The sequence below is a fragment of the Lathamus discolor genome, chromosome Z, assembly GCF_037157495.1.
Source record: "Lathamus discolor isolate bLatDis1 chromosome Z, bLatDis1.hap1, whole genome shotgun sequence".
Lineage (NCBI taxonomy): Eukaryota > Metazoa > Chordata > Aves > Psittaciformes > Psittacidae > Lathamus > Lathamus discolor.
In genome coordinates, this window is record NC_088909.1 from 95,544,849 (window position 1) to 95,568,867 (window position 24,019).

The 24,019-nt window shown below is 41.6% G+C and overlaps 2 protein-coding genes across 4 annotated transcripts in view; both read left to right on the top strand.

Moving 5' to 3' along the window:
- PAIP1 (poly(A) binding protein interacting protein 1) overlaps positions 1-2,205 on the top strand; it is a 29,103-nt gene extending 26,898 nt beyond the window's left edge. For both annotated transcript variants that reach the window (XM_065661374.1, XM_065661373.1), the window contains one exon: positions 819-2,205. In XM_065661374.1, coding sequence (XP_065517446.1) covers positions 819-909 — 91 coding nt within the window. In that variant the 3' untranslated portion in view covers positions 910-2,205. The remainder of the gene's footprint in view (positions 1-818) is intronic.
- A 7,297-nt stretch (positions 2,206-9,502) lies between these two features.
- CZH5orf34 (chromosome Z C5orf34 homolog) lies at positions 9,503-23,352 on the top strand. Of its 2 annotated transcripts, XM_065661372.1 has the most exons (12): positions 9,503-9,754; positions 10,093-10,182; positions 14,076-14,722; positions 15,312-15,407; positions 16,858-16,981; positions 17,836-17,927; positions 18,135-18,204; positions 18,507-18,677; positions 20,231-20,319; positions 21,006-21,098; positions 21,923-21,963; positions 22,720-23,352. In XM_065661372.1, the coding sequence occupies exons 1-12, from the start codon at positions 9,563-9,565 to the stop codon at positions 22,911-22,913; spliced, it is 1,899 nt and encodes a 632-aa protein (XP_065517444.1). In that variant the 5' UTR covers positions 9,503-9,562; the 3' UTR covers positions 22,914-23,352. The 2 variants fall into 2 exon arrangements, 1 of the variants encoding a protein (XP_065517444.1); XR_010608570.1 differs by lacking the exons at positions 20,231-20,319; positions 22,720-23,352.
- Positions 23,353-24,019: the final 667 nt, after the last annotated feature.

A 24,019-nucleotide genomic window follows, 5' to 3' on the forward strand; every position in this document is an offset into this window, starting at 1 on the left:
GCTGTTTTGTAATCACACAAATTTGAAACATTTTATATTTATCCAACTGAGTGGGGTAGTGAGAATTCAGGTATTCATATGCATGTACAAACAAACTCTTTCTTGCATTATAAACAAATATATAAATTTGCAAGCAAAATGAAGCAGCAGACTTTCAAGTGTTGGTAGTGATGAGACAAACTGAATTCACTTGAGTGATGTGCATATACATCCCAGCTAGAGATGATTACAAAATTTTCAATCTCTCAACATTTGTTACGTTTCTTTCCTTAGGATAAGTAGTATTCCTTCAATGGTTATTCAGTATTCCTTTGGAATTAAGGTTTCATATATAAACAAAAAGGAATGCAGGTTTTTATATAAATGGATTCTTTGACTAGTGTGCAACCAAGGCGGTGGATGCAGTATTTGAACTAGGATGCTGACCAACCAAAAAATAAGCAAATATGATGTTAATCATGGTTTCTTACAAATAGATAAATACAGATACATTATTAAATTTTATGAAGCTTGGTTAACATTATTGCACTTACTAGCATCTTGGGAACTATATCTGGTTTTAAACTGTGGACAGTGTAAGAGGAGCCAAAATGGTGACAAGCACTGTCGCTATTTGTACCATACCCATGCTGCTTTGAGGTTTGTATTTACTTATTTTTCTTAGTTACCCATGTTTTTTTCCTTTTCAGCCCCTTTACAAAAATGTCGTAGTTAACAGCTATTTACAGAGCTGTGTTTTATTTTTGACACCTACATAAATGTTTCTGAAAAGCTGTACTTAACATCTTTGGTGATTTAATTTTTTTATTTTTTTTCAGGTATTTTGATGATATTGATGATGAGATGGATCCAGAAATTGAAGAGGCATATGAAAAATTCTGTCTAGAATCAGAACATACGAAAAAATAGTGAGATGTTACACATTAATGTTAGTTTATTAAGCCACTTTATGGTTAGAATTCATGGGGATAAAAACATTTGTACCAAAACAGGGAGCTTGAGTTTCTCCACGTACTAAAGTTACACAATTTTCATTAACAGAAACTGCCAAAAATTGTAAACTCATGCCCTGTATCTTAAAATGTTGTGTATATAATCATAGTTTATTTTATGTACAGGTATATGAACAATGTTTTGGCTGCAATAAAAATTATTTTAAAATTATCATAACTGAAATTACAATCTAATGGGGAATTATTCCATAAAATTTCACTTGAGAAAAAGGGGAAGAATAACTTGATCTGAATTTAACTGCTTTCTTGCTTGTTCCAGTATACATTGGGATTTACTCACCCTTTTTAAAGGTACCCACATATATATATATATATTTTTTCCCGTAAAAAAGCATGATCCAAAAGCAGTTGGGTCTTGGGTTTGGGGTTTGTTTTTCGGGTTTTTTTAGGGGGTGGGGGGAGTGTTTTGGGAGGGTTTTTTATTTTATGTTTTCCCCTGTAGATTACAGCCATGAGAAGTGATTTGTGTAGGTTTGGTTTTGTTTATTTCCCCCTTTATTTTTTTTCCACCAAAACCTGTACGGATGAGGTCCAGATATTTTCGGCTTGGTTTTGGTTTTGGTTTTTTCTCCCCTGGTACAAACACATGTTGATAGGTGAGAAAGCAGGCAGTATTTTGGAAGTTGGGTGCTTTCAAGGTCTTTGGTTTAGATAAGCTTATTTTCAACTTCTGCAAGCAAAAACTAGCCTTTAATTTGCGGTGTTATTCAAGAGCATACAAATGTAGTTATGTTTTAACCCATGCTTCTCAAGAGTTTGTGCAGTGCTCAATATAGAGGTTTGGTTTTCTTTTCAATGTATCTAACATGTCTGACCTGGTAACTCTTCTAACTTACTTTATTCTTCTAATTTTATGTAGTTTAATTTTGTAGTTGGAGTAAATTCATGTATTTCATTAATGTCAACATTCTGAAGCCAACTGCTCTTCTTTTGACCCAGTATAATCATGTTACCTTTCCTAGGATACTCTGTTATTGTTGTTGCCAAACTCAGTTGTACTGTTTCCTGTTATCTGTTCCTGGTTAGAGTGAGTAGAATCCCTTACCAAAAAAAAAAAAAATAATTAAAAAAAAAAAATCCCAAAAGTTAGCAACTATAAAGAACACATGTTGTAAATATGCATGTAAATAATTCTGGTAATATTTCACTGTTACTTGTTTGATTAAATAACTTGTGCATCTGCTAAAAGTGAGCACTGACTCTTTCTGTTCATTTAACATACTTATTTAGGTTGGGGTTTTGGAAAATCAAACTTAACCAGCTTTGTTTCCTTTGGTATAATTTCACTACATTTTTTGCTTAAAAATAAAAAAGATACTTTTTGTCCTTTTTCTGTCTACCCTTTACCTAATACTCCTATTTTTCTTTTAGACAGTTGCAGAGAGTATTATCTTCTAATACTCATTGGAAAAATAAAATTTATCAAAGAGCAGTATGGTCATAAGAACTATATTAGCATTTCAGAGTGTCTAGAACAAAATCCTGAATCTAGAAAAGTGAAAATTAAATTAGATTCTTTTCACACACACATTCTCAAATGTTTAGCATGTTTTTCGTATAAAAATTTGAATCCAAATACAGGTCGGACTTCCGCTGACTTTACAGGCAGATGTCTTGTGGAAAACATATTTACTCAAACCTTGAAGTCCCAAGGAACAAGTATTCATTGAACAAGTATTCGATTGTAGTAAACTAATAGCGTCTTCAAGGGACTCCACTTTGTGTTTTAGTTTTGTATCTTTTGTAGTGTCTTTTTGTCTGTAATGTAGCTGTCAGACTCCGGCTGTATACCTTGTCAGCTTGTGGAGACAGTGTGTCTTACCTGTAGGTAAGAAACAGAGCAAGTCATTCTGTACAAAAATGTTGGGGACTAGGAACTGGAAGGATGAAGCAATTTGGTTCAAAGTTTGCAACGTAAGATTTGCCTTCCACCAGGCATGCTGACTGGTGACACAAAGTGACACTTCTGTTCAAAGTAGCGACAATGGTGGTGGTCTCTGCACATAGGAAGCTGTGTGAGAGTTTTTAAGGCCATACTGGAGAAAAATTTGGTTTTAACTCTGCCCTACTGCATAAGGAAGACAGGATAATCTTGGCCGAAACACTTGATAACCTTACTTGTCTTAAACCTCACAGGAGTCTTGATACAAATTACTGATGGTGGAATGAGATGTGAGAGAGCAAAGCCAGCAGCAGGTTTTGCGTCATCATAATCACCATTTCCTGCTCGTCTGCCGGCTTTTAACTGCCATTAGTTCTGTGCATGACAGAGATGAGTCTTGAGAAGTTTAAAGATGATTTCACCTGAATTTTCAAGTGCACTCTGTATGTTTCTCATCTGCAAGTTTCTGAACAATACCTTGCAGATAAATAACACTTAAAAAGATTTCTTTATGACATAATGGTAAACCAGTGAAGGTACAGAAGCATGGAAAGCAAACTTTGGGAAAGAAGTGAAGCAAACTTCTTTAGCACTGGTTCTGAAAAGAAACAGACTTTGCCTCCGAATTCAAGCATGTGACCAAGCTTCACACATTAGAAAACAGTATTTGCCATTCCAGACAAATCATTTGTGATTTAACAAAAATGTTTAGTATTTGAAAATCACACACTGCTTGAAGTCGTTTCAAATTTGCTGCTTTTCATGTGGTTTGCTTTTGCACGAGTGTTACATATTTAGATATTGAGTCAATTTTCTAATCTTTTGGGTTTTGGTTGGGTTTTTTGTGTTTGGGTTTGGTTTTGAATTGGTTGTGGGTTTTTGTTGTTTATTTATTTGGGGTTTGGATTTTTTTACTATTTTTTTTTTTTTTTAGGAAAACGGATGGTCACTGCGTTTTTAAATGTTGGGTTCAGTAATTGTAGCACAACAGAAACAAGCAAGACTAGCTCAGCTATGTCCTGTATCACAAATTACACACAGCTGGGATTTTATTTTCTGTTTAAATAAAATAATCCATTATGGCACTGAGTGTCTGTGACAGTCTGGTTTGTAACAGTTGCTTTTATTTCTCTCTGGGACAGTACTTTCTTACTACATTCTGCCTTCCCTTTGGTATTTACAGCTCAAGTTTGCAGCTCCTCCCATCTGCATTGTAGTTCTAATCACCCAGTTTATACCTGTGAATCCCACTAGCTGATACAGCAAGATAAAATGATACTCTGGCCAGAAGTCAGGGAAAGCAGTGCACTGTTTTGTGAACTGCTTATTTGCCACCTCTGCTTCAGCCTGCGTGACCTACAGCCACAGTTCCTGTGCTGAGGGTTCCGGCCACAGCAGTGAAGATGCTAGTAACACACAATGCATTGTCCATAAATAATAAAGAGTAATAAAGGATTTGTAATCCAGATACTTACTTTGAAATTTGCTTCAGGCAAGGACAATGCAAGATAACAGTTATTAAAAAGGGTATTGCAAACAGAAGCAGACTGACTGATGCATAGCTGTGTCTGTAGCCACTTCACTGGGTGTTGATCTACTCTCTGCTTTGCTGAGAAAGAATTGAGATCTGTACTGAATGCAATTAGGCACAAATTTTAAACTGGCCTTTGGGAAGTTGATCTTTCAGTCCGTTCAGCTAGGGCTTCTGCGACCCAGTTCTGAGTACATGGATACCTGTTAAATTTCCCTGCACTGCGAATGCATGAATGCACAGGAGCAGTGACCAGACAGTTACTTAAATATAACCTGTCTTCGGGATATGTGGCAGACTGGACATTGGCCTCCTTGTTTTCCAGAGGTGATCCTGTGGGGAGACCCCCACAGCTTTTGTACAGTAGCTGGTGTGCTATCTGGGGAGGCAGGAATGTGCTGCTGCTGCTGTGCTCCAGGTAGCCCTGCTCTGAGTCAGGGCACTTAATCATAGAATCATAGAATAGTTAGGGTTGGAAAGGACCTCAAGATCATCTAGTTCCAACCCCCCTGCCATGGGCAGGGACACCTCACACTAAACCATCCCACCCAAGGCTTCATCCAACCTGGCCTTGAACACTGCCAGGGATGAAGCACTCACAACCTCCCTGGGCAACCGATTCCAGTGCCTCACCACCCTAACAGGAAAGAATTTCCTCCTTATATCCAATCTAAACTTCTCCTGTTTAACTTTTAACCCGTTACCCCTTGTCCTGTCACTACAGTCCTAATGAAGAGTCCCTCCCCAGCATCCCTATAGGCCCCCTTCAGGTACTGGAAGGCTGCTATGAGGCCTCCACGCAGCCTTCTCTTCTCCAGGCTGAACAGCCCCAACTTCCTCAGCCTGTCTTCATAGGGGAGGTGCTCCAGTCCCCTCATCATCCTCGTGGCCCTCCTCTGGACTTGTTCCAGCAGTTCCATGTCCTTTTTATGTTGAGGACACCAGAACTGCACACAATACTCCAGGTGAGGTCTCACAGGAGCAGAGTAGAGGGGCAGGATCACCTCCTTCGACCTGCTGGTCATACTCCTTTTGATGCAGACCAGGATACGGTTGGCTTTCTGGGCTGCGAGCGCACACTGAAGCCGGCTCATGTTCATTTTCTCATCGACCAGCACCCCCAAGTCCTTCTCCACAGGGCCGCTCTGAATCTCTTCTCTGCCCAACCTGTAGCTGTGCCTGGGATTGCTCTGACCCAGGTGTAGGACCTTGCACTTGTCGTGGTTGAACTTCATCAGGTTGGCATCAGCCCACCTCACAAGCATGTCAAGGTCCCTCTGGATGCCATCCCTTCCCTCCAGCAATCAACCGGACCACACAGCTTGGTGTCATCGGCAAACTTGCTGAGGGCGCCCTCGATCCCGCTGCCCATGTCAGCAACGAAGACAGGTCCCAACACCGATCCCTGAGGGAAACCACTCGTTACTGGTCTCCAGCCAGACATCGAGCCATTGACCACAACAATTTGTGTGCAGCCAGCCACCCAGTTCTTTATCCACCGAGTGGTCCATCCATCAAATTGATGTCTCTCCAATTTAGAGAGAAGGATGTGGTGTGGGACAGTGTCAAACGCTTTGCACAAGTCCAGGTAGATGACATCAGCTGCTTTACCCTTATCCATCAATTCTGTAGCCCTATCATAGAAGGCCACTGAATTGGTTAGGCAGGATTTCCCCTTAGTGAAGCCATGCTGGCTGTCACCAAGCACCTTGTTGTTTTTCATGTGCCTTAGCATGCCTTCCAGGAGAATCTGCTCCAAGATTTTGCCAGGCACAGAGGTGAGACTGACTGGTCTGTAATTCCCCGGGTCTTCCATTTCCCCCTTCTTGAAAATGGGGGTTATATTTCCCTTTTTCCAGTCTTCGGGAACTTCACCTGACTGCCATGATTTTTCAAATATGATGGCCAGTGGCTTAGCAACTTCATTCGCCAGCTCCTTCAGGACCCATGGATGGATTCCCTCAGGTGCCACGGACTTGTGTGCGTTCAGATTTTGAAGATGGTCTCGAACCAGATCCCCTCCTACAGTGGGCCCAAGGTCTTCATTCTCCCAGTCCCTGTGTCTACCTTCTAAGACCTGGGTGGTGCAGTCAGAGCCTTTGCCAGTGAAGACCGAGGCAAAGAAGTCGTTCAGAACCTCAGCCTTCTCCAAATCCTGTGTAGCCAGTTCTCCCGAAAGCTTCCTCAGGGGGCCTGTATTGTCCCTAGTCTGTTTTTTGTTTGCTACGTACCTGTAGAATCCCTTCCTATTATCCTTAACATCCCTGGCTAGGTTTAATTCTAACTGGTCGTTAGCTTTCCTAACCTGGTCCCTAGCTTCCTGGACAACATCCCTACGTTCTTCCCAGTCCACCTCTCCTTCCTTCCACCTTTTATAAGCCTCTTTTTTCCTTTGAATTTTCCTCAGCAGCTCCTTATCCATCCAAGGAGGTCTCCTGGCCCTCCTGCTGCACTTCCTTCTAGTTGGGATGCAGCACTCCTGAGCTTGTAGCAGGTGATCCTTGAATATCAAACAAGAGTCTTGTGCCCCCCTGCCCTCCAGGGCTATATCCCATGGAACCTTACTAAGCAGGCTCCTGAAGAGGCCAAAGTCTGCTCTTTTGAAGGCCAGGGCAGTGAGCTTGCTGCACGCTCTTCTCACTGTCCTGAGGATCTCAAATTCGACCATCTCGTGATCGCTGCATCCAAGGCTGCCCTGGAGTACCACATTCTCAACAAGCCCTTCCCTGTTGGTGAGCACAAGGTCAAGCATGGCACCTCTCCTTGTCGGCTCCTCTATTACTTGCAGAAAGAAGTTGTCTTCCACACAATCGAGGAACCTCCTGGATTGCTTGTGCCGTGCAGTGCCATCGTTCCAACAGATGTCAGGGTGGTTGAAATCCCCCATGAGAACAAGGCCCTGCGAGAGTGAGGCTTTTCCTATCTGTCTGTAGAGTGCTTCATCCACAGGTTCTCCTTGATCAGGCGGCCTGTAACAGATCCCCACAGTAATGTCTCCCACAGCTGTTTTCCCTTTAACCCTGACCCACAAACTCTCTGTAAACTGCTCACCTGCCCCCAGACAGAGTTCCATACTCTCCAGCCTATCCCTAACATAAAGGGCAACTCCCCCTCCCCGCCTGCCAGGCCTGTCCTTTCTAAAGAGCCTGTAACCTTCCATTCCAACACTCCAGTCATAGGAGCCATCCCACCATGTTTCTGTGATGCCTATTATATCATACCCCCGTAGATGTACACACATCTCTAATTCCTCTTGTTTGTTCCCCATGCTACGGGCGTTTGTATAGAGGCATCTGAGCCGAGCTCCAGTTGAAGCCGGCTCGTTGGCTGGAGCAGCCGGAATATATCTACATTTTTCCAAGCATTTATTATAGGTCCTGGCAACTGACTGGGTGTGTTGGGATGGAATGATGCCCCCCTCCCCCAACACATCTAGTTTAAAGCCTCCTTGACCAGTCTGGCAAGCCTCCTACCAAAACTGTTCTTCCCCTTCTTTACCAGAGCAGTTCCACCAGCCCCCAGTAGACCTGGCCTACCAACTTCAGTCCCGTGTTCAAGACACCCAAACCCCTGACTATGACACCACCCTTTTAACCATTTATTAACCTGCCCAATCCTCATAGCTTTTTTCAGGTCCTCCCCTGTGTCCTGGAGAATTGACGAAAAGACTATCTGAGCACTGGAGCCCCCAACCACCTCTCCCAGGGCTCTGTAGTCTTTCTTTATGGTCCCCAGTCTACTACTGCCTATATCCCTAGCACCCACATGGATCACCAGGAGCGGGTAATAGTCCGTGGAACTTGCTAGAGTAGGCAGCCTCTCTGCAACATCCCTGATCCGTGCCCCTGGTAGGCAGCACACCTCCCTCGAGACGGGGTCAGGCCGACAGACGAGTGCTTCCGTCCCTTTCAAAGTAGCGTCCCCTATTACTACGACCCGCCGCTTTTTCTTTGTAGCGCCAGTAGAGATCTTAACCCGTGCATAATCCGGCTGTTTGTGGTGCAAGTGCATTTCCTCATTAGCCTCCTGCAGGACAGCAAAGCGGTTCTGGGTGGGGACAACAGATTTAGGAGGAAGCCCCTTGCTTTTAATTGTCCTTTTCCTCCTTTTTTTGTTATTTTTCTTTGTCACTAATTCCCAACTTCCCGGGTTGGTGGCCTCCTTCTTTCCTTCATGAGCTGGAGGGGAAGAACAGGGTCTATCTTAAAGCAGAGGCAGAGGTCCGAGCAGAAAAGGGCCTGGGGGTGCTGATTGACAGAGCTGGACATGATCCAGGTTGTGCCCAGACAGGCAAGAAGGCCAACAGCATCCTGGCTTGTATCTGCAACGGTGTGGCCAGCAGGGCCAGGGCTGGGCACTGGTGAGGCTGTGGCTCAAATCCTGCGCTCAGTTCTGGGCCCCCCACTACAAGAGAGACATTGAGGTGCTGGAGTGGGTCCAGACAAGGGCAACAGAGCTGGTGAAAGGCCTGGAGCACAAGTGTGATGAGGCACTGCTGAGGAAGAGAAGGCTCAAGGGGGACCTTATGGCGCTCTACAACTACCGGAAAGGAGGATGGAGAAGGGTGGGGGTGGGTCTCTCCTCACCCAGTAACAAGTGACAGGACAAGAGGAAACAGCCTCAAGCTGCACTAGGGGAGGTTTATGTTGGATATTAGGAAAAACGTCTTCACGGAGAGGGTGCTCAGGCGTCGGAACAGGCTGCCCAGGGCAGTGCTCAGTCACTCTCCCTGGAAGCGGTCACAAACCGTGTAGCTGAGGCCCTCAGGGCTACGGTTTAATGGTGGGCTTGGCGGCCTGGGGTAACGGTTGGACCTGATGATCTCAAAGGTCTTTTCCAACCGAGCTGACTGGGATTCAACACAGGTAAACAGCGTTTTCTATAACCTCGGCCTTTGCGTCGCCTCCCCCTCTGGAGCAGCCGAAGGCACTCGTGTTTCCAGCAGGTGACAACAACCCCTAACGCGCCGCGCTGCCCCCCGCCAGCCCCTTCACGGACGGGCCTGCCAACCGGGGCCCGCCGCCCGGCCCCGCTGCGGGGCCGCCGAGCTCGGGGCCGCGCCCCGCCCCTCGCCTCCCGCCCGGCGGAGGCGGGCGCCGGGGCCGCCGCAGCTCCTGGCGCCGGGCCGCGGCCGCCATGGCGGAGCGGCTGATGGTGCTGTACGGGGACGACTCGGCGGAGGTGCGCTACGCGGGGGGGCACCGCCTGCGGCTGTCGCCCTGCGGCTGCGAGTACCGGCTCGACGCGGCCTTGCCTTCCGCTTCCCCCCAGCTGCAGCCGGCCCCGAACACCCGGCAGCGGACCGCCTTCTGCCGCAGCGCTCACCGGGTACGCTGGGGTCGCGCCCGCTGGTGCCTGAGCTCCTGGCCTTGACGAGCGGGGCCGGGCCAGTGTCGAGATGCTTTCTCGGAGCGTCCCTCTGGGCTCTGCCCTGCCGGGGCGGGCGGGCGGGCGGGCGGGCGCGGGTCCCGGGGAGCAGCCGGGGTGCGGGGTGCCCGCGGTGCGGTTTGTTCTGCTCCCCGGCAAAGTGCCTCTGCGTGACACGGCGGGGATCTCTCAGCCTCTGCTGCCAAACAGAAGTGATAAAAGCCGCTTTAAACGTCATCAGTGTGTAGAAAAACCTGTAACAGACTTGTTCTGGTTTGTTTTTCTCTGCACTTAAATAGGAACTCCTTACTCGAGCTCTAGATTTCCGGAACAGGTTCTCTTCTCGCCCATACTTACCTTCACGTGTTATACCTCCAGAAAGAAAAAAGGTGAGTTACACATGTAATGCTGTCGTACAATGGACATCCCTAGGAGCCTGACAAGGTGGACTCCAATAACTTTACATGCATGTGTATGACGAGCACAGGCCTTTATGATGTACAGAGGACAGTTTGGTGAGTGCAGCTAACAACTGTAGAATACTGCTAGTTTTAGTTACAGTTTCAGCAGTTTATTTAGTCCTCTCTGCACGCCTTTGTAACCAAACACCAAAGAGTTCGTTTACTTGTAGTGATTTACAGAATAGAACTTCATAACTCATAAAGAGTTATAAAGCAGGTATGTTTATTGTGGCGCCGGGTGCGAGGGGGATCGCTCCTCCTAATTCGTTCACCGAGAGCTCAACAAGCAGGGTATTTATTACACACAAACATAGGTATTCATCAGATTTCACGAGCATAGGAGGAGACGATTACAATTAGTTCCAAGAACTCATGAATACCATTCCCCTCCCCTCTATGCCTGCGCACTGCCATCTGGTGATCATGGGCCGGGGTCTTCTGGGTGAAGTGTGAGGTCTTCTTCACTGTGCACTTTTCACCCTTGGCACAGTTTCCCCAGCTGGCAACCTCAAGTCAGAGACTAGCTGAAACAGGTTCCTGTCAGACATTCATCTTCTTGAGGGAAAAGGGTCCCTGATGGTAAACAATGTGCTTCAGCTACCTATTCTACTCTGAGTTATAGTTTAACCACAAGACTAGCAAGAACAAGAACATATCTGTGCCCTGTACTAACTTAACGCAATCAGTATATAGTTTGAAGAAAACTCTTAACCCTTTCCTTAGCCTGTTACTATTCCTCGCATCAATAGTAAGCCTAAAACCTAGGGGTTTGTACATATGCCAGAATGAGCTGGTTTATATATTGTCACTTTCCTGCACTGAAAACCTGCCAAATGGGTGACATAGGGCAGTGGTTTCTGAGAGCTGTCACGTTCAGCATCCCATTGTTTCTGCACTGCAGCACCTTTGTGACTCTGGAGGCTGCAGGTGGGCAGGGACAGTGTTACTCTAGGAATGGCTATTCCGGGTCTGGCTGAGGTCCATCCAGAGGCCCCCATTACCATTTCTAGGAGTTCCCCTCTGGGTTCCCACTGAACACGTGTGTACACACTATGGTGGGACTCTTAAAGCAACTTAAGAGCCCCACTGAGTGTTAAAACTTCATTAGTAGCATACTTTATGCTAACATTTAGTACCTGAAAATACAGTAGCATACTTTATGCTAACATTTAGTACCTGAAAATACAGTATCACTACATACTTAGCAGTAGGCTGATGCTCTGTCATTAGGACACGTGGGTCACACTTGAGACAAGGAGGCACAAAATGCAATACAAACCTTTGTAAATAAGTAGAATCAGTTCTAAGTAACGTTAACTTTGATGGTGTTGTAACAGTAGCAATGGAAAATAACTAAGATATATATTTCACAGAAGAGAAAAAAAATAGAGTGCAGCTAGGGAACATAATGAGAATCCTTGTACAAGATAAACCACTGTAGTTTTAGGTCCTTATGACCTTAGTACAAAATAAGTGTAAGAAAAGCAGGATAGAAAAACAGGACATGTAGATAAAGAGTCTCTGAAACTACCAGATGTCCAGGATGGGCTGCAGCTAAGCTACCTGACAAGTAGGGCAGGATGATTATGTCTGCAGTGTTACTGAACCAGTTAAGCTGCTGTAAGCATTATCTACGGCATGTGCTTTAAAGACTGCCAGAAGTGATGAAGACTGCTGGAAGAAGAAAACGACCCCCAAGATCACTACCACGTTGTTGTGTGCATGTGAAAATGGGCGTGGAATTATGTAAAGCAGTTCTCGGATGGTTAATGAATACATATGAGATGTAATGAATACGCATGTTAAGCAACAATACGATCACAGTCTGTTTGAGGTTCGGCTGAGACACGTTAGGAGGAGCTATCCCCTGTGTCTCCCGGCACTGCAATAAAGGATACCTGCTTGTCAACTTAAACTTTGTTGGCGAGTTCCTGGAGATTTCTCTGAATCACTCTCCACCCTCCCCCAGGCCAGCATCTTCTGGAGCATGGTTGGGCCTCTAGATGCTTCCTGACTTAGAGCTTTCACTGTTCAGGGTGCTGAGGGTAAATTTCTCAGCCCACAGCAACTGTTTATCAACTGTTGTTTTTCTTAAAGCAAAAACAGGTTTTTCTGTAGCTCTTAAGATTGTATTTCTTTGGTAATTCACTGCTAGCTTATTGTTCTGTGCCTCTTTTCAACTACTGCTCATTGTTTCCAAGGCTTTTGCTACTTCCCACGCTCAGCAATCCATTATAGCAAGGTAGCAATTACCAAGCTGTAGTTCTCTAGGCATGTTCCCATAATAAGGTGGTGATGAGCCTAATGGGCCAGCCTTGGAGTCTCCCACAGTTACCATAGGACACAGTTACTGCAAGGCCTATGGCCTTTACTAGCAGTGACTGTACCTTTACTGGTCACTGGGTACAAAAACAGTTGCACTGTGTTACTGTGCTTATGCTTGAATGCCAAACTGCATAGTAGTGTAGTTTACCTAGGCTCTGCTTTGGCCACACTAACAATCCACATCTCTAGACAGCTTGAAGAGGGTGATGTTGTCAGTAGTATGGCCTGTTCAGAACTGCAAATAGTATTTACAATGCAGACTTTTCCAATGCTGAGCCAAAGCATGATTTGGGCAGAAACATATTTGATTAAAGGTCAGTCAAATGTGACAGAGCTGATTAAATTGAGATAAATTATGAGGAATGCAAATACTTATTTGCATTTTGGTTTTGTCACATCTTATTTGGGAGGGTTTCCATTTCTGTTCTTATCTTGGATCCAGTGCTTTAGGATCCACAGCTTTACCTGAAGTCTTTAATTCAAAGCAGGCTAATGATATTTTCTGTGTGGTGATCAGGTACCAGGCCAATACAAAGGAAAATACGTAATTTTTAGGGCAGAACTTTTTGCGGGTGGCTAGAAAGGCACTCTCTGTCTTAGGATGTTTCTAGTTTCAGAAGGTGATCAGTGTATTTTCCAAACCTACAATTTGGGAAAAGCCTTAATCTGGGGTTTGAGATAGATGCAGTGCTTGTTTGGAGTACTTTGTTGAGAACCAGCTGCTTTGTTTTTGTAGAAGGGGTAGCACAAGGCCATCTGGTGTGAAAATGTTTTTTGTTTGTTTTGAATGGAAGTGCTAATTGAAGCAGCAGTCTGTACTTGAATATCACAGCACCAAGATGACGCTACTCTTTTGAGACTTTCCAAATGTTGTAAAAGTCTAAAATCTTTATTATATTTTACATTCTTCTTCAGAGGTGTGTTTTACCCACATCCTACCAGTAGCAGTGTAACCAAATCTGCATTACCGCCACAAAATGTTTTCAATAAATTTCCATTTTGGTAAGAACACATAAATACATGTTACATGCCAGTTTACAGGCTTATCTTAATCTTATAAATAGAAGATTTCAGAGCACATGGGGTTTTACTGTACAGAGTTTTAACGTGGGCTTTCCATGAAGTGTACCATTAACTGATGCAATAAAGGTAATTTAGGCTTTCTCATCAGTGTTTCTTCAGAAGCAGTTTGAAACAGAAATACGTTCCATCTATGGGCAGTTGTGCCTGGTCAGCTGGCCATGTACCTTACTAGTTTATGAATGCATATTAAAATGTTATTGCTAGGTAGAACTCTGTTAGAAGGAAGCAGATACAAAAATGAGATATTTTGCCTCTTCTTGAGTACATGTATGCAAATAAATGCAGAATAATGTTTCTTGCTATGTATCACCTTGCAGGACTGAATTCATTTAAATGTAAATCCTCCATTGCAAACTTTGGGAAGCAGGTCATTTTTATCTTGCTGAATACTTCAGCCCTTTTTCTTGGTTTAGATTATTTTCAGGGATATCTTAGAAATTAGATGGCCTGACCCTGGTACAGCTGACCTGACAAGATGTGCAGACAACGGCAGTGTGAAGATCTCATCAGTAGATGGTTATGCTCACCTTTACCTGTCAGAATTGCAGCAGGAATTCACAGTGGAGTTCTTATGCAAAGTCAGCCAGTCATCTGCAGCATCACTACACTCCTCTCAAAAGAACAGCAACTATCAAACCAGAGATCAGTACGGAAAATCGAGAAAGAATCCTGTTGCTGAAATGTCATTGAAACAAATGAGAATAGAGGGTAAGAAGAATGATCAAAGTTGTGCTGAAGGTAAATACAGAGAACCAACCAATCCAGAGGACCAAACAGACACAGATGGAGGCCCTTTGTTCTACACAAATCACTCTTGTGAATACGTGTGGGTTACACAGTGTTGGTCCGTCTCCTCCTACCCAGAAGAATGGAAATACCCTTTGTCACTGGCACTAATGTGCTATAACTTAAACACTGCTAAGAAGGTAATGCAGACATGTGAGAAAAAGAACAATCCATCTATGGAAACTGATGTTTTAATAGACCCTGGAACAAAGGAAACAGTTTCTCATTTACCTACAGCTTTGCCACTCAGTTGCAGAGCCCCACACTTACACAGGTAATTTGTTTACTTCATAGTTGTTGACACGTTTTGAAATTTGTAATTTGGAACTTCAGCCTTTAGCAAAATAACTGAATTCTAGCTGTAAAAGATTTTTTAAAAATTACTATAGTAGTATTTACTTTTTTAGGAACGTCTTTAGACATGAAGTTTGTGACACTAACATTCTGTATCCTACCGTAATTAAAATATAGGCATTAGTCCAGAAAAAAGTATTTTTTGTATTTCTGACATGCCGTACAGCTATGTAAAGGAAAAAGAGAATACTGCAAAAACCACAGGGTTTAGGTCAGTTTGGTGTGGTTTCATTTTTGAGAAGATAATACTTCTGAGCTGTGCCAGTGGCATATGCTTTCTGTCAGCACCACTAAAAATAATTAAACAAAAGAAAACCTTTGCAGGTTTGAGAAAATTAATTTGGTAACTAATATGGGTAACTAAGGAATCGGAGGAATCTGAAAATACCTAGTCTCTTTTCCTTTAATAAATGTGAATCCATCTGTTCTTGGTACAGAAATGATCAGCAGCACATAAAGAAAAAATCTGACCTTCAGCCTTACTGAAGCATTTGTTGTATTTTATACAGGTGGACTTTCTGTGACTTCTTTCAGAATGAAGACATTGAAAAGTATTCATGCCCTCAACTAATTCAAATCGTATGGTGGCAGGGTGTTTTTTATAGGTATGTCAGAGATCTTGTGTTTCTTCTTTGGAAGACTTTACAGAAATTAAGCTTTAAGATGCCTTACTTTGTGCCTTTCTCACTCTTTGAGAGATTGCACACAATCTTCATGTAAGAGTCTGTTCATTTCTGCTGTTCATTGGACTTCAGATTTTCTGGTACAGTGTATTTCCAGGTGTGAAAGTGGGTATGTCTGAAACAATCAATCTGAAATCATGTTTAAGGCTTTTAAAGTAGTGATCTGATTTTAGAATCACAGAATAGTTAAGAGTTGGAAAGGCCCTTAAGATCATGTAGTTTCAACCCCTGCCATCGCCAGGGACACCACCTACTCACTCAAGGTTGCTCAAGGTGCTGTATGAGAGTTCTTAAAGGTTTACTGGACAGCTGGAGCTCCCACTGGCAAAATGGTGCTTGGTTTCTTTAAAAATTACCTTGCTGCTTTTGATGCTGAAGATTTCATGCTTTATAAATGCATGGTGACTTATCTTGGTCTTGATGTCTTGGTGACCTACATAATTCGCATCTTGCAGGCAGCTAAATTGTGGATTTTATTGGTGTATGGTTAAAAAACAAACAAACAAAAAAACCAAAATGAAACAAAAAAAAAAAAAAACAAAATAAAAAAAAAGCCAAAACCACAAACCTTTTTTAAAATTGCCCTTTCCAATCTGTTGTAAAACCTGAAAATTCTACAGTTGCTAGCAGCATCTAAAAGTCTTTGATAAAAACATAATCAGTGTTTAAAGCTTTAATCTTTCTGCCCAGTGTTCTTCACTTATCTCAGTGCAATTCCTAAATTTTCATCTCATTTCCGAACAAAATGCTCAGCAGCTCTTCAGTGCTATACCTCATTTCTTTGGATATGGTTTGTAGCTGTACCTAGTCTTGTAAGTCCCATTACTAAACTCCAGGCACATAACCACAGAGTCACAGAATTGGGCCATTAAATGGCTTTCAGGCTTCTGAGATACCATATGATCACAAGTGAACGACCATTTTTTCTTAGGGAAAAACACACAGCTGCAGTGAAAGTGAAGACCTTCAGGTTGTTCAGAAATCATTCAGTCTGGTGCTCTCTGTACACTAGGCAGGGCTGGACCACTAAGAAAATTAAGACTTTTCTCTTCAGAATTGCTGTATTTTGTGCTCAGCAGAATGAGTTCTTGTGATACGTTTACCTCAACACAAAAAAAGCTTTCCTTAGCTTGCTTAACTCCTGCACACCATGTACACAACCAAAGAAAGAGCCTGGCAATGTTAATGTTCTGTGTTGAAAGAAACAATTGGTACACTCTGGTGTTTGTAAAACAGTAGAAGGTTTGTCATGTAGGAGTCGTGTTGAAAATATGTTTCTGCTTAGTGCTTTCTTGAAGTATACCAACCTGTTTTGCTTGGGTAGTGACAGGGCATTTAAAATACTTGTTAAAATACTTGTTATTTCTTTCAGATTTATCCATGGTAGGAAAAACATCATAGAAATCTATCCTGGTGATGATTCAGTTCTCAAGTCAGAGGGAGCACTTTTTGGAAATTATTTCATGCACTATGCAATCCAGAAAGGAACAAAAAAGGTACAAAACTGTTCTAAAATTTTTAAATATTTTCTAAATTCCTTCATGTTAAGCAGTTTCCTTACTTTTTAAGACATTTGCCTATGCAATCTGTAGTGAATCAAGCAATCAGTCATACAAAAAATGAGATTATACTTTCTGTTCCAGAATGTATTTTTATGTTACAGACGGATAAGATTTTCTTACAGATAAAAGAATTCTTGTTCATTGTAACATTTATTTCACAAGCTCAAGTATGCTCTGCAGTAGGATTCTATAATGAGCATTTCTTAATAATTTAGAAGAGACATTTAGTCTTTAATGTACTGATGAGAGGTTAATCTTTGTGCACTTGGAAATGTTTTATTTTTCATGGTATAGAGACAGAACCTAGAAGATGCAAGTTCTGTTCTAGCTTTGCCACAGGCCTGCTGTTCATTGCTCGAGAAATGGTTTTGCCTCTCTCTGTCTGTCTACTGTTAAACTTCCCCAGAACAGACATCCTCTAAAGGCTCATGCAGTGTTTTGTATTTTTAAAGCAGAATTAAGCATCGACTTTGTACCTTTCAAACCAAGCTTGTGACTTATAGTCAGTCATAATTACTCAGTAATGAACTAGTTGACTCGCTGATAAGTGAACTTCTTGGTCCATAGTGAGTGCATGGAAACCATGCATGTTTCTTCCCACAGAAGAAGGCGTGAAGAATACAACTGCAGGTCAATACTTTTCAAGGAGACACTTGTCTGTGTTCTGGAAAAATGTGATTACAGTTGCTTTCTGGGAGGTCAGAAGTTTCATATCTTGCAATCTTTTAATGTTGTTTTCATGCTACAGTACCTGTAACTAACTCACCTCCTTTCTGCTTTTATTGCAGAGGGAAGAGAAGATGTATTCGGTCAACAGCCTACCTCCCGATGTACCAGGAAATTCATATTCTATATCCTCCATCATCACTCAGGCAACCAAGTAACTTTATCTTTGTTATATTAATTCCTCTGACTGTGAAAGGATAGTAGTTAAAATTGCACATGATACATATTATAAGTATACAAGTATAAAAATTAGAGTTTATATTAGCACTAAGTATGTCTATAAACTCACAGAAGATCACAACTATTTAGAAGATGTAGTAAGTATGAAATGCTTAATACTTTGTTGGTCTTTTTTTCTCAGAATACTTCAGTACTGCTACAAGACTAAACTGTCACTAACTCATAACTATTATCTCTGCTGCTGGAAAATGGTATGTAGCTGAAGATTCATAAATCTTTCCGTGTTATAAGGTTGATTATGCAGGTCCTATAGGGAATAGGACCTGATCTATAGGGAATAATGGTTAGTGTATCCTTGAAGATCAGAAGATATATATTGGGAACCAATAGCATGCAGTGTAAATGTATATTTGTGAAACAGAAGGCAACTGCATGATAGCGATCTGGTTATGGTATGGAAAAACAAGTGAATTGAAGATCTGGGAGAGATTCAAGTATCCGAATGATATAAGTAACCTTTCCTCAAGTTTTTAATGTATTTGTCTCATTCTAGGTACCCGAGACAGATGGACGAGAAATGTTGCCAGTTTTGCTGTATGAAAAGGTTATTCCCAGCATAGGAAGACTCATCGTGTACTCGGATCATAAAGTCCATGCTGCTTTTTGGGATGGGGTGACCTTGAATATGGTCTGGGATTTCAGCAATTCGTGTAGCAAGATCCAGGTAACTCATGAATTACAGGGGTAACTATACTTAAAACTCTTCATGAAAAGTATCACTAGGAAACTAACGAGAACATGAAGCAGAAGTTTTGATGCCTGTAAAATACAGACTGAAGACTTTGAAGAGATTCATTCACAGCATTTTTCATTTGGATGAGTACAGAAGCTCAAGAGTAGGTTTGTCTCACAAGCTTGTACAGTCATCTAAATGAAAATAGGAACTATCTGCAAATACCACCATTAATGTATTGCCAGTATTTTAACCAGAAACAAGGGGGAAAGTATTTTAGTGCCTAACAGATGCCTATGGCAAATGAAACTATCCTTTCAAGAAGTCACATTGATCAACGAAGGGAGTATTTCGTTTTTATTTCGAATTACTTGTCATTGAGTAAATGGATAGTGAAAATTACTCAGAAAAGTAACCTTGTGCATATGGTATTCCATGTATGTGTTACATCTATTTACTACAGAAGTAAAACGACTATGTCGATTTTTGCTGAATGGCACTATAGAGAAAATTATATGAGTGTGGAATTCAAGGTTGACTGCTGAGACTTTTCCTTCTGTGCCTTTGCTTATTATCCTGAGGTGACAAGACACAAAAATATGTTAAAAGTGTCTGAGGATATCTCTATTATAGAATCATAGAATCATAGAATAGTTAGGGTTGGAAAGGACCTTAAGATCATCTAGTTCCAACCCCCCTGCCATGGGCAGGGACACCTCACACTAAACCATGTCACCCAAGGTTCTGTCCAACCCAGCCTTGAACACCTCCAGGGATGGAGTATTCACAACTTCTTTGGGCAACCCATTCCAGTGCCTCACCACCCTCAGAGTAAAGAACTTCTTCTTTATATCCAGTCTAAACTTCCCCTGTTTAAGTTTTAACCCATTATCCCTTGTCCTGTCACTACAGTCCCTAAAGAATAGTCCCTCCCCAGCATCCTTACAGGCTCCCTTCAGATACTGAAAGGCTGCTGTGAGGTCTCCATGCAGCCTTCTCCAGGCTGAACAGCCCCAACTTTCTCAGCCTGTCTTCATACAGGAGGTGCTCCAGTCCCCTGATCATCCTTATGGCCCTCCTCTGGACTTGTTCCAGCAGTTCCATGTCCTTTTTATGTTGAGGACACCAGAACTGTACATAAGACTCCAAGTGAGGTCTCATGAGAGCAGAGTATAGAGGGGCAGGATCACCTCCTTTGACCTTCAAATATAATTTTTATATTATAAAGAATATAAATATGATAGTGTGTCAAGAGGTACAGTATAACTTCCTGATGTGAGCTAGCTTGAATCTATGTACTCAGTCCTGATAAAAGGAGGAAGAACTGAATATTCTACAGGTTTCGAAACATTTCTACACACTTTTCTGGAAGCAGTTTATTCTTGAATAACCAAATTCTATCCTTAGTGAAACACAGACTATTAAGTATTTAAAGTGGAATGTTTATCGATACTTAAATTGGCATATTATACTTGCCTTTTTTTTTTCTTTTTCTTCGGACTGTAGCAGAAAACTAATAATTCTAATTTTCTTTTTCTTCTAAGATAAATGAAGATGTAGGCTGGTGTAAGTTAACTACTTCTGATGGGTTACAGCAGCTAATACAAATAAGTAATCCTGGAATCTATGAAAGGTATAAGTAACTTAAACAAGTTAAATAGAAAAGAATTCTGCACAGATCTCTTAGATGAAGACATGGTATTTACTGAAAATATATGGGAGGTGGGTAACACCAAACACACCATGATAATAGTTTCATCTGGCAAAGATTCAGGACCTCTGCATGCTATCATTCCATTATGGTTATTCCAGTACTATCTTTTTAGAAAAGTGACTAGAGCTGAAACTTGGCACTTAGATCAGTGGATAAGGATGGGGAAAAAAAAAGAAAAAAATCCTTGTCCTATATAGAGCTGGTACACAGAAGTGGATAGCACTTATCAAATTTCTGCTTTATTACAGATACTGACCTCTGACTGCAGATTGCTTTCTGTAATCTGCTTGCTCTAATTACAGCCTCATTATGGGAACCATTAGAAGCTTACTGTGCTACTTTTCAGCAAGGACATACTCACAAACAAAAATTAACATTTGTACACTATTCATAACAAATCATACAGCTTTGTTACGATTTTGTGTGACAGCACAAATTTTAATATGAAGGCGATTCTAGACAAAAAATGGGAATAAAAAATTGGCAAGGGAACCTAGAGAAAAAAGCTAGATTTTAATTCATGTTTTTTTCTTTCAGATCCAGGTCTATTGCTCAATGCCTTCAGGTTTTTTTGCTTGAATTAATGCAGTGTATTTCTCATGTAGGTACACAAGAACAGCAATAGAATGGTGCAGAAGTTTGAATGAAAGGAAGGAGATTCCCGAATATACTGAACACTCTGTAACTGAAGAAAATTGGTATTAATCTTTATCCTAAATAACTTACTACAAATAACCTTTATCCTAAATAACTGACCTATAAATAAGTTGAAAATAGAACTCAAAAAGACTAATAAACTTTGAATTTCATAGACTGAATTTCCTAAGGGTCAGAAATAATGATTTTAAGTCCATTTATTTTTCTTTCAGTGTTTAAAAAGTTAGCTAAATTGAGTTCTAGGTGAAGCTTGTTTCATTGCCCTTCTGCCTGTCTTACTTAAAAATCAGAATTATGCTGACTCTGCCAAAGGAGGATTAACGTTACAGAGATAGTATCTTGCAAGGTGAAAAAGAGAAACTAGGCTAAGAAAGGTGTCTTTTAACAGAGCACCAAGCAGTTCAAAATAGTACTTTGAACTGCTAAATGACACTTAACATCTCTTGCTAATACATTTGTCCTTTTTAACACATGCTACAAAAGTCTGCTGACATCATATACAAACACATTTGGGTATTAAAAATGTGGGGTTTATCATTTAAAATGATTACACTTTGTATTCAAATTACAGCAGACTCAGTAGCTGATGAAATAAAAATTATATCTGTACATACATACATATAGCAAAGAGATTGTTTTTAGGGGAGAGCCCATGTTTTTGGTAACACAACTGATTGACAGATGGCAGCCATTTACTTGAGGTATGAAGGACAAAAATACAGCTTTTTTTTTTTTCCACTTGGATTTTATTCATCTAATTTTTAGTATTGCTGGAAAATATTAAAAATTAAAATCTGAAGTAGAAAATACATTAAGAGAACTTTTCATGATACTACATAATTTAATAATCTGGTTTTTTGCACAGGTCTGCTGATGTTGAGCTTGAAAAAATACAGAGATTTAACTGTATCCTTTCTGAAAAGATTTTTCACTTTTACATTGTTGTTCATCTGCATATGCAAATCTGCATTTTTGATCATCAAAGGCTGTCTATCCTGTTATCACCTTTTATTGTTTTACCCACTTCTTAAGATTATCTTATTAAGCCATTTTTTCTTATTTATCCTTTTATTGTTTAGCTTGTCTGATTTCTGCATCACAGCACCAGTATAAAAGCAATGGCAGTGACAAAACTAAAATAATTAAATAATAAAAAAAGGAAGCCCTTTAATGGGCACTGCCTTAACTTCACTAACACTCACCTGCTGATCTTTTCTTGAAAGCAGGATGATGCAGTTGCCATGGGGCTTGTTGTTACAGCACAGAACCCTTCTGTTTTTCAATTACCCTACTTTCACTCCACTGTGTTCAGATAGCTCAAAAAAGTGCTGCACTGCCTCTGCTTAAAGCCACTCTTACAATTGTCTTCAAGCCAGCATTCAATCTGATTAGTATGAAAAGTGCTTGCTGTTGAATGTGCAGTGTAACATCACATAGTTTCCTTTTTAAGGTAACTTTTGGATAAATCAAAGTCTCAAAGATATTTTTTATAAATGTTGTAGGCATTTTAAGTTATACACTCTTATTTTTTAGCTTTATGTAATTGCCATGCTACGAAATGTGAGACTTTGCAGAATGATGAATAGGAATCTAGAGAAGTATTTTTCTCATTAGGAGGAAGAGTTTGATTTTTTTTTTCTTTCCTTAACAAAATAACCCTAGTTTTATTGGATAATAGCAATGTTCTGGAAGGGACATCTGCTGCAAAAAACAATCCATCTGGTCTTACTGTCAGAAAAACAGAAAATGAGAGCGAGACAGAAGAAATCTGTGAAGGGTACGTCCTGGAGGCTTTGGAAAAAACTTCCAAAGTAATTCAGGATATTGAATCTCTGCTTGCAGCTTGTGGGAGGTGAAGCCCCATGGCTTCATGAAGACCTGTGTTCTGCATCTTCATGGGAGTTGTTGCAGTTCTGTGTCAGAAGGCTTCGAGGTGCAAGAGGAATGAAGGCTGAAGGCAGTGACTGAGTTGCTGCTCTAACACCAGAGTTGCGTGTTGTGGACAGGCAAAAACAAAAATGAAATAACAGAGCACAGCTGTATAACTACACCATGGCTGACCTGGAAGTGCTGTTTTTATATGTATGAATGTCTGTTTCAATCATGTGATTTTATAGAGGACTGTACAAGGAACTTAAGTTACTGCTCAAGTGGCTAGGGTGGGGATAAGCAGTTTTAACTGTGTAAATGTGCTTTTATTCAGGTGCATACACTGAGTAGTCCAGTATTGAATAGAAAGCTTTCCAAATGCTTTCTACTTCATGGTTTTGTAATAAATAAGTATTTATTAAAGTATTAATGCTTCCTGCTGCATTTTGTTACTGGGTGGTGCACTGTTGTACTGGTGGTGTATAGTGAAAACACACTAGCCTGCTGCTCCAGAGATGAAGATTAGCAGTACAAAGGCCAAGACTATAGAAAGAAACCTATTTACATGTATAGAATCCCACAGTCAACTAGGTTGAAAAAGACCTTTGAGATCATCAGGTCCAACCATTAACCCAGGACTGCCAAGTCCACCACTAAACCATGTCACTGAGGGCCTCAGCTGTATGGTTTGTGAACACTTCCAGGGACAGTGACTCCAGCACTGCCCTTGGCAGCCTGTTCCAACGCCTGAGCACCTTCTGTGAAGATATTTTTCCTAATAACCAACACAAACCTCCCCTGGTGCAGCTTGAGGCTGTTACCTCTTGTCCTATTGCTTGTTACCTGGGAGAAGAGACTGACCTCCACCTCACTACTACCTCCTTTCAGGCAGTTGCAGAGAGCAATAACCTTCCCCATGAGCCTTCTCCAGACTAAACCACTCCCTAGCTCCCTCAGCGATAAGACTCTTTCTGCAGACCACTCACCAGCTGTTTGCCCTTCTCTGGACGTGCTCCAGCATCTCAATGACTCTTTTGCAGTGAGGGGCCCAGAACCGAACACAGGATTTGAGTCACAGCCTCACCAGTGCCCA

What these genes read in the sequence shown, in the direction of transcription:
- CZH5orf34 (XM_065661372.1), top strand. Translation starts at nt 9,563, where the DNA reads ATGGCGGAGCGGCTGATGGTGCTGTACGGGGACGACTCGGCGGAGGTG. An exon ending in AGAGCCCCACACTTACACAG is followed by an intron (nt 14,723 to 15,311) that starts GTAATTTGTTTA and finishes TATTTTATACAG; the next exon opens with GTGGACTTTCTGTGACTTCT. An exon ending in AAAAATACAGAGATTTAACT is followed by an intron (nt 21,964 to 22,719) that starts GTATCCTTTCTG and finishes AAATAACCCTAG; the next exon opens with TTTTATTGGATAATAGCAAT.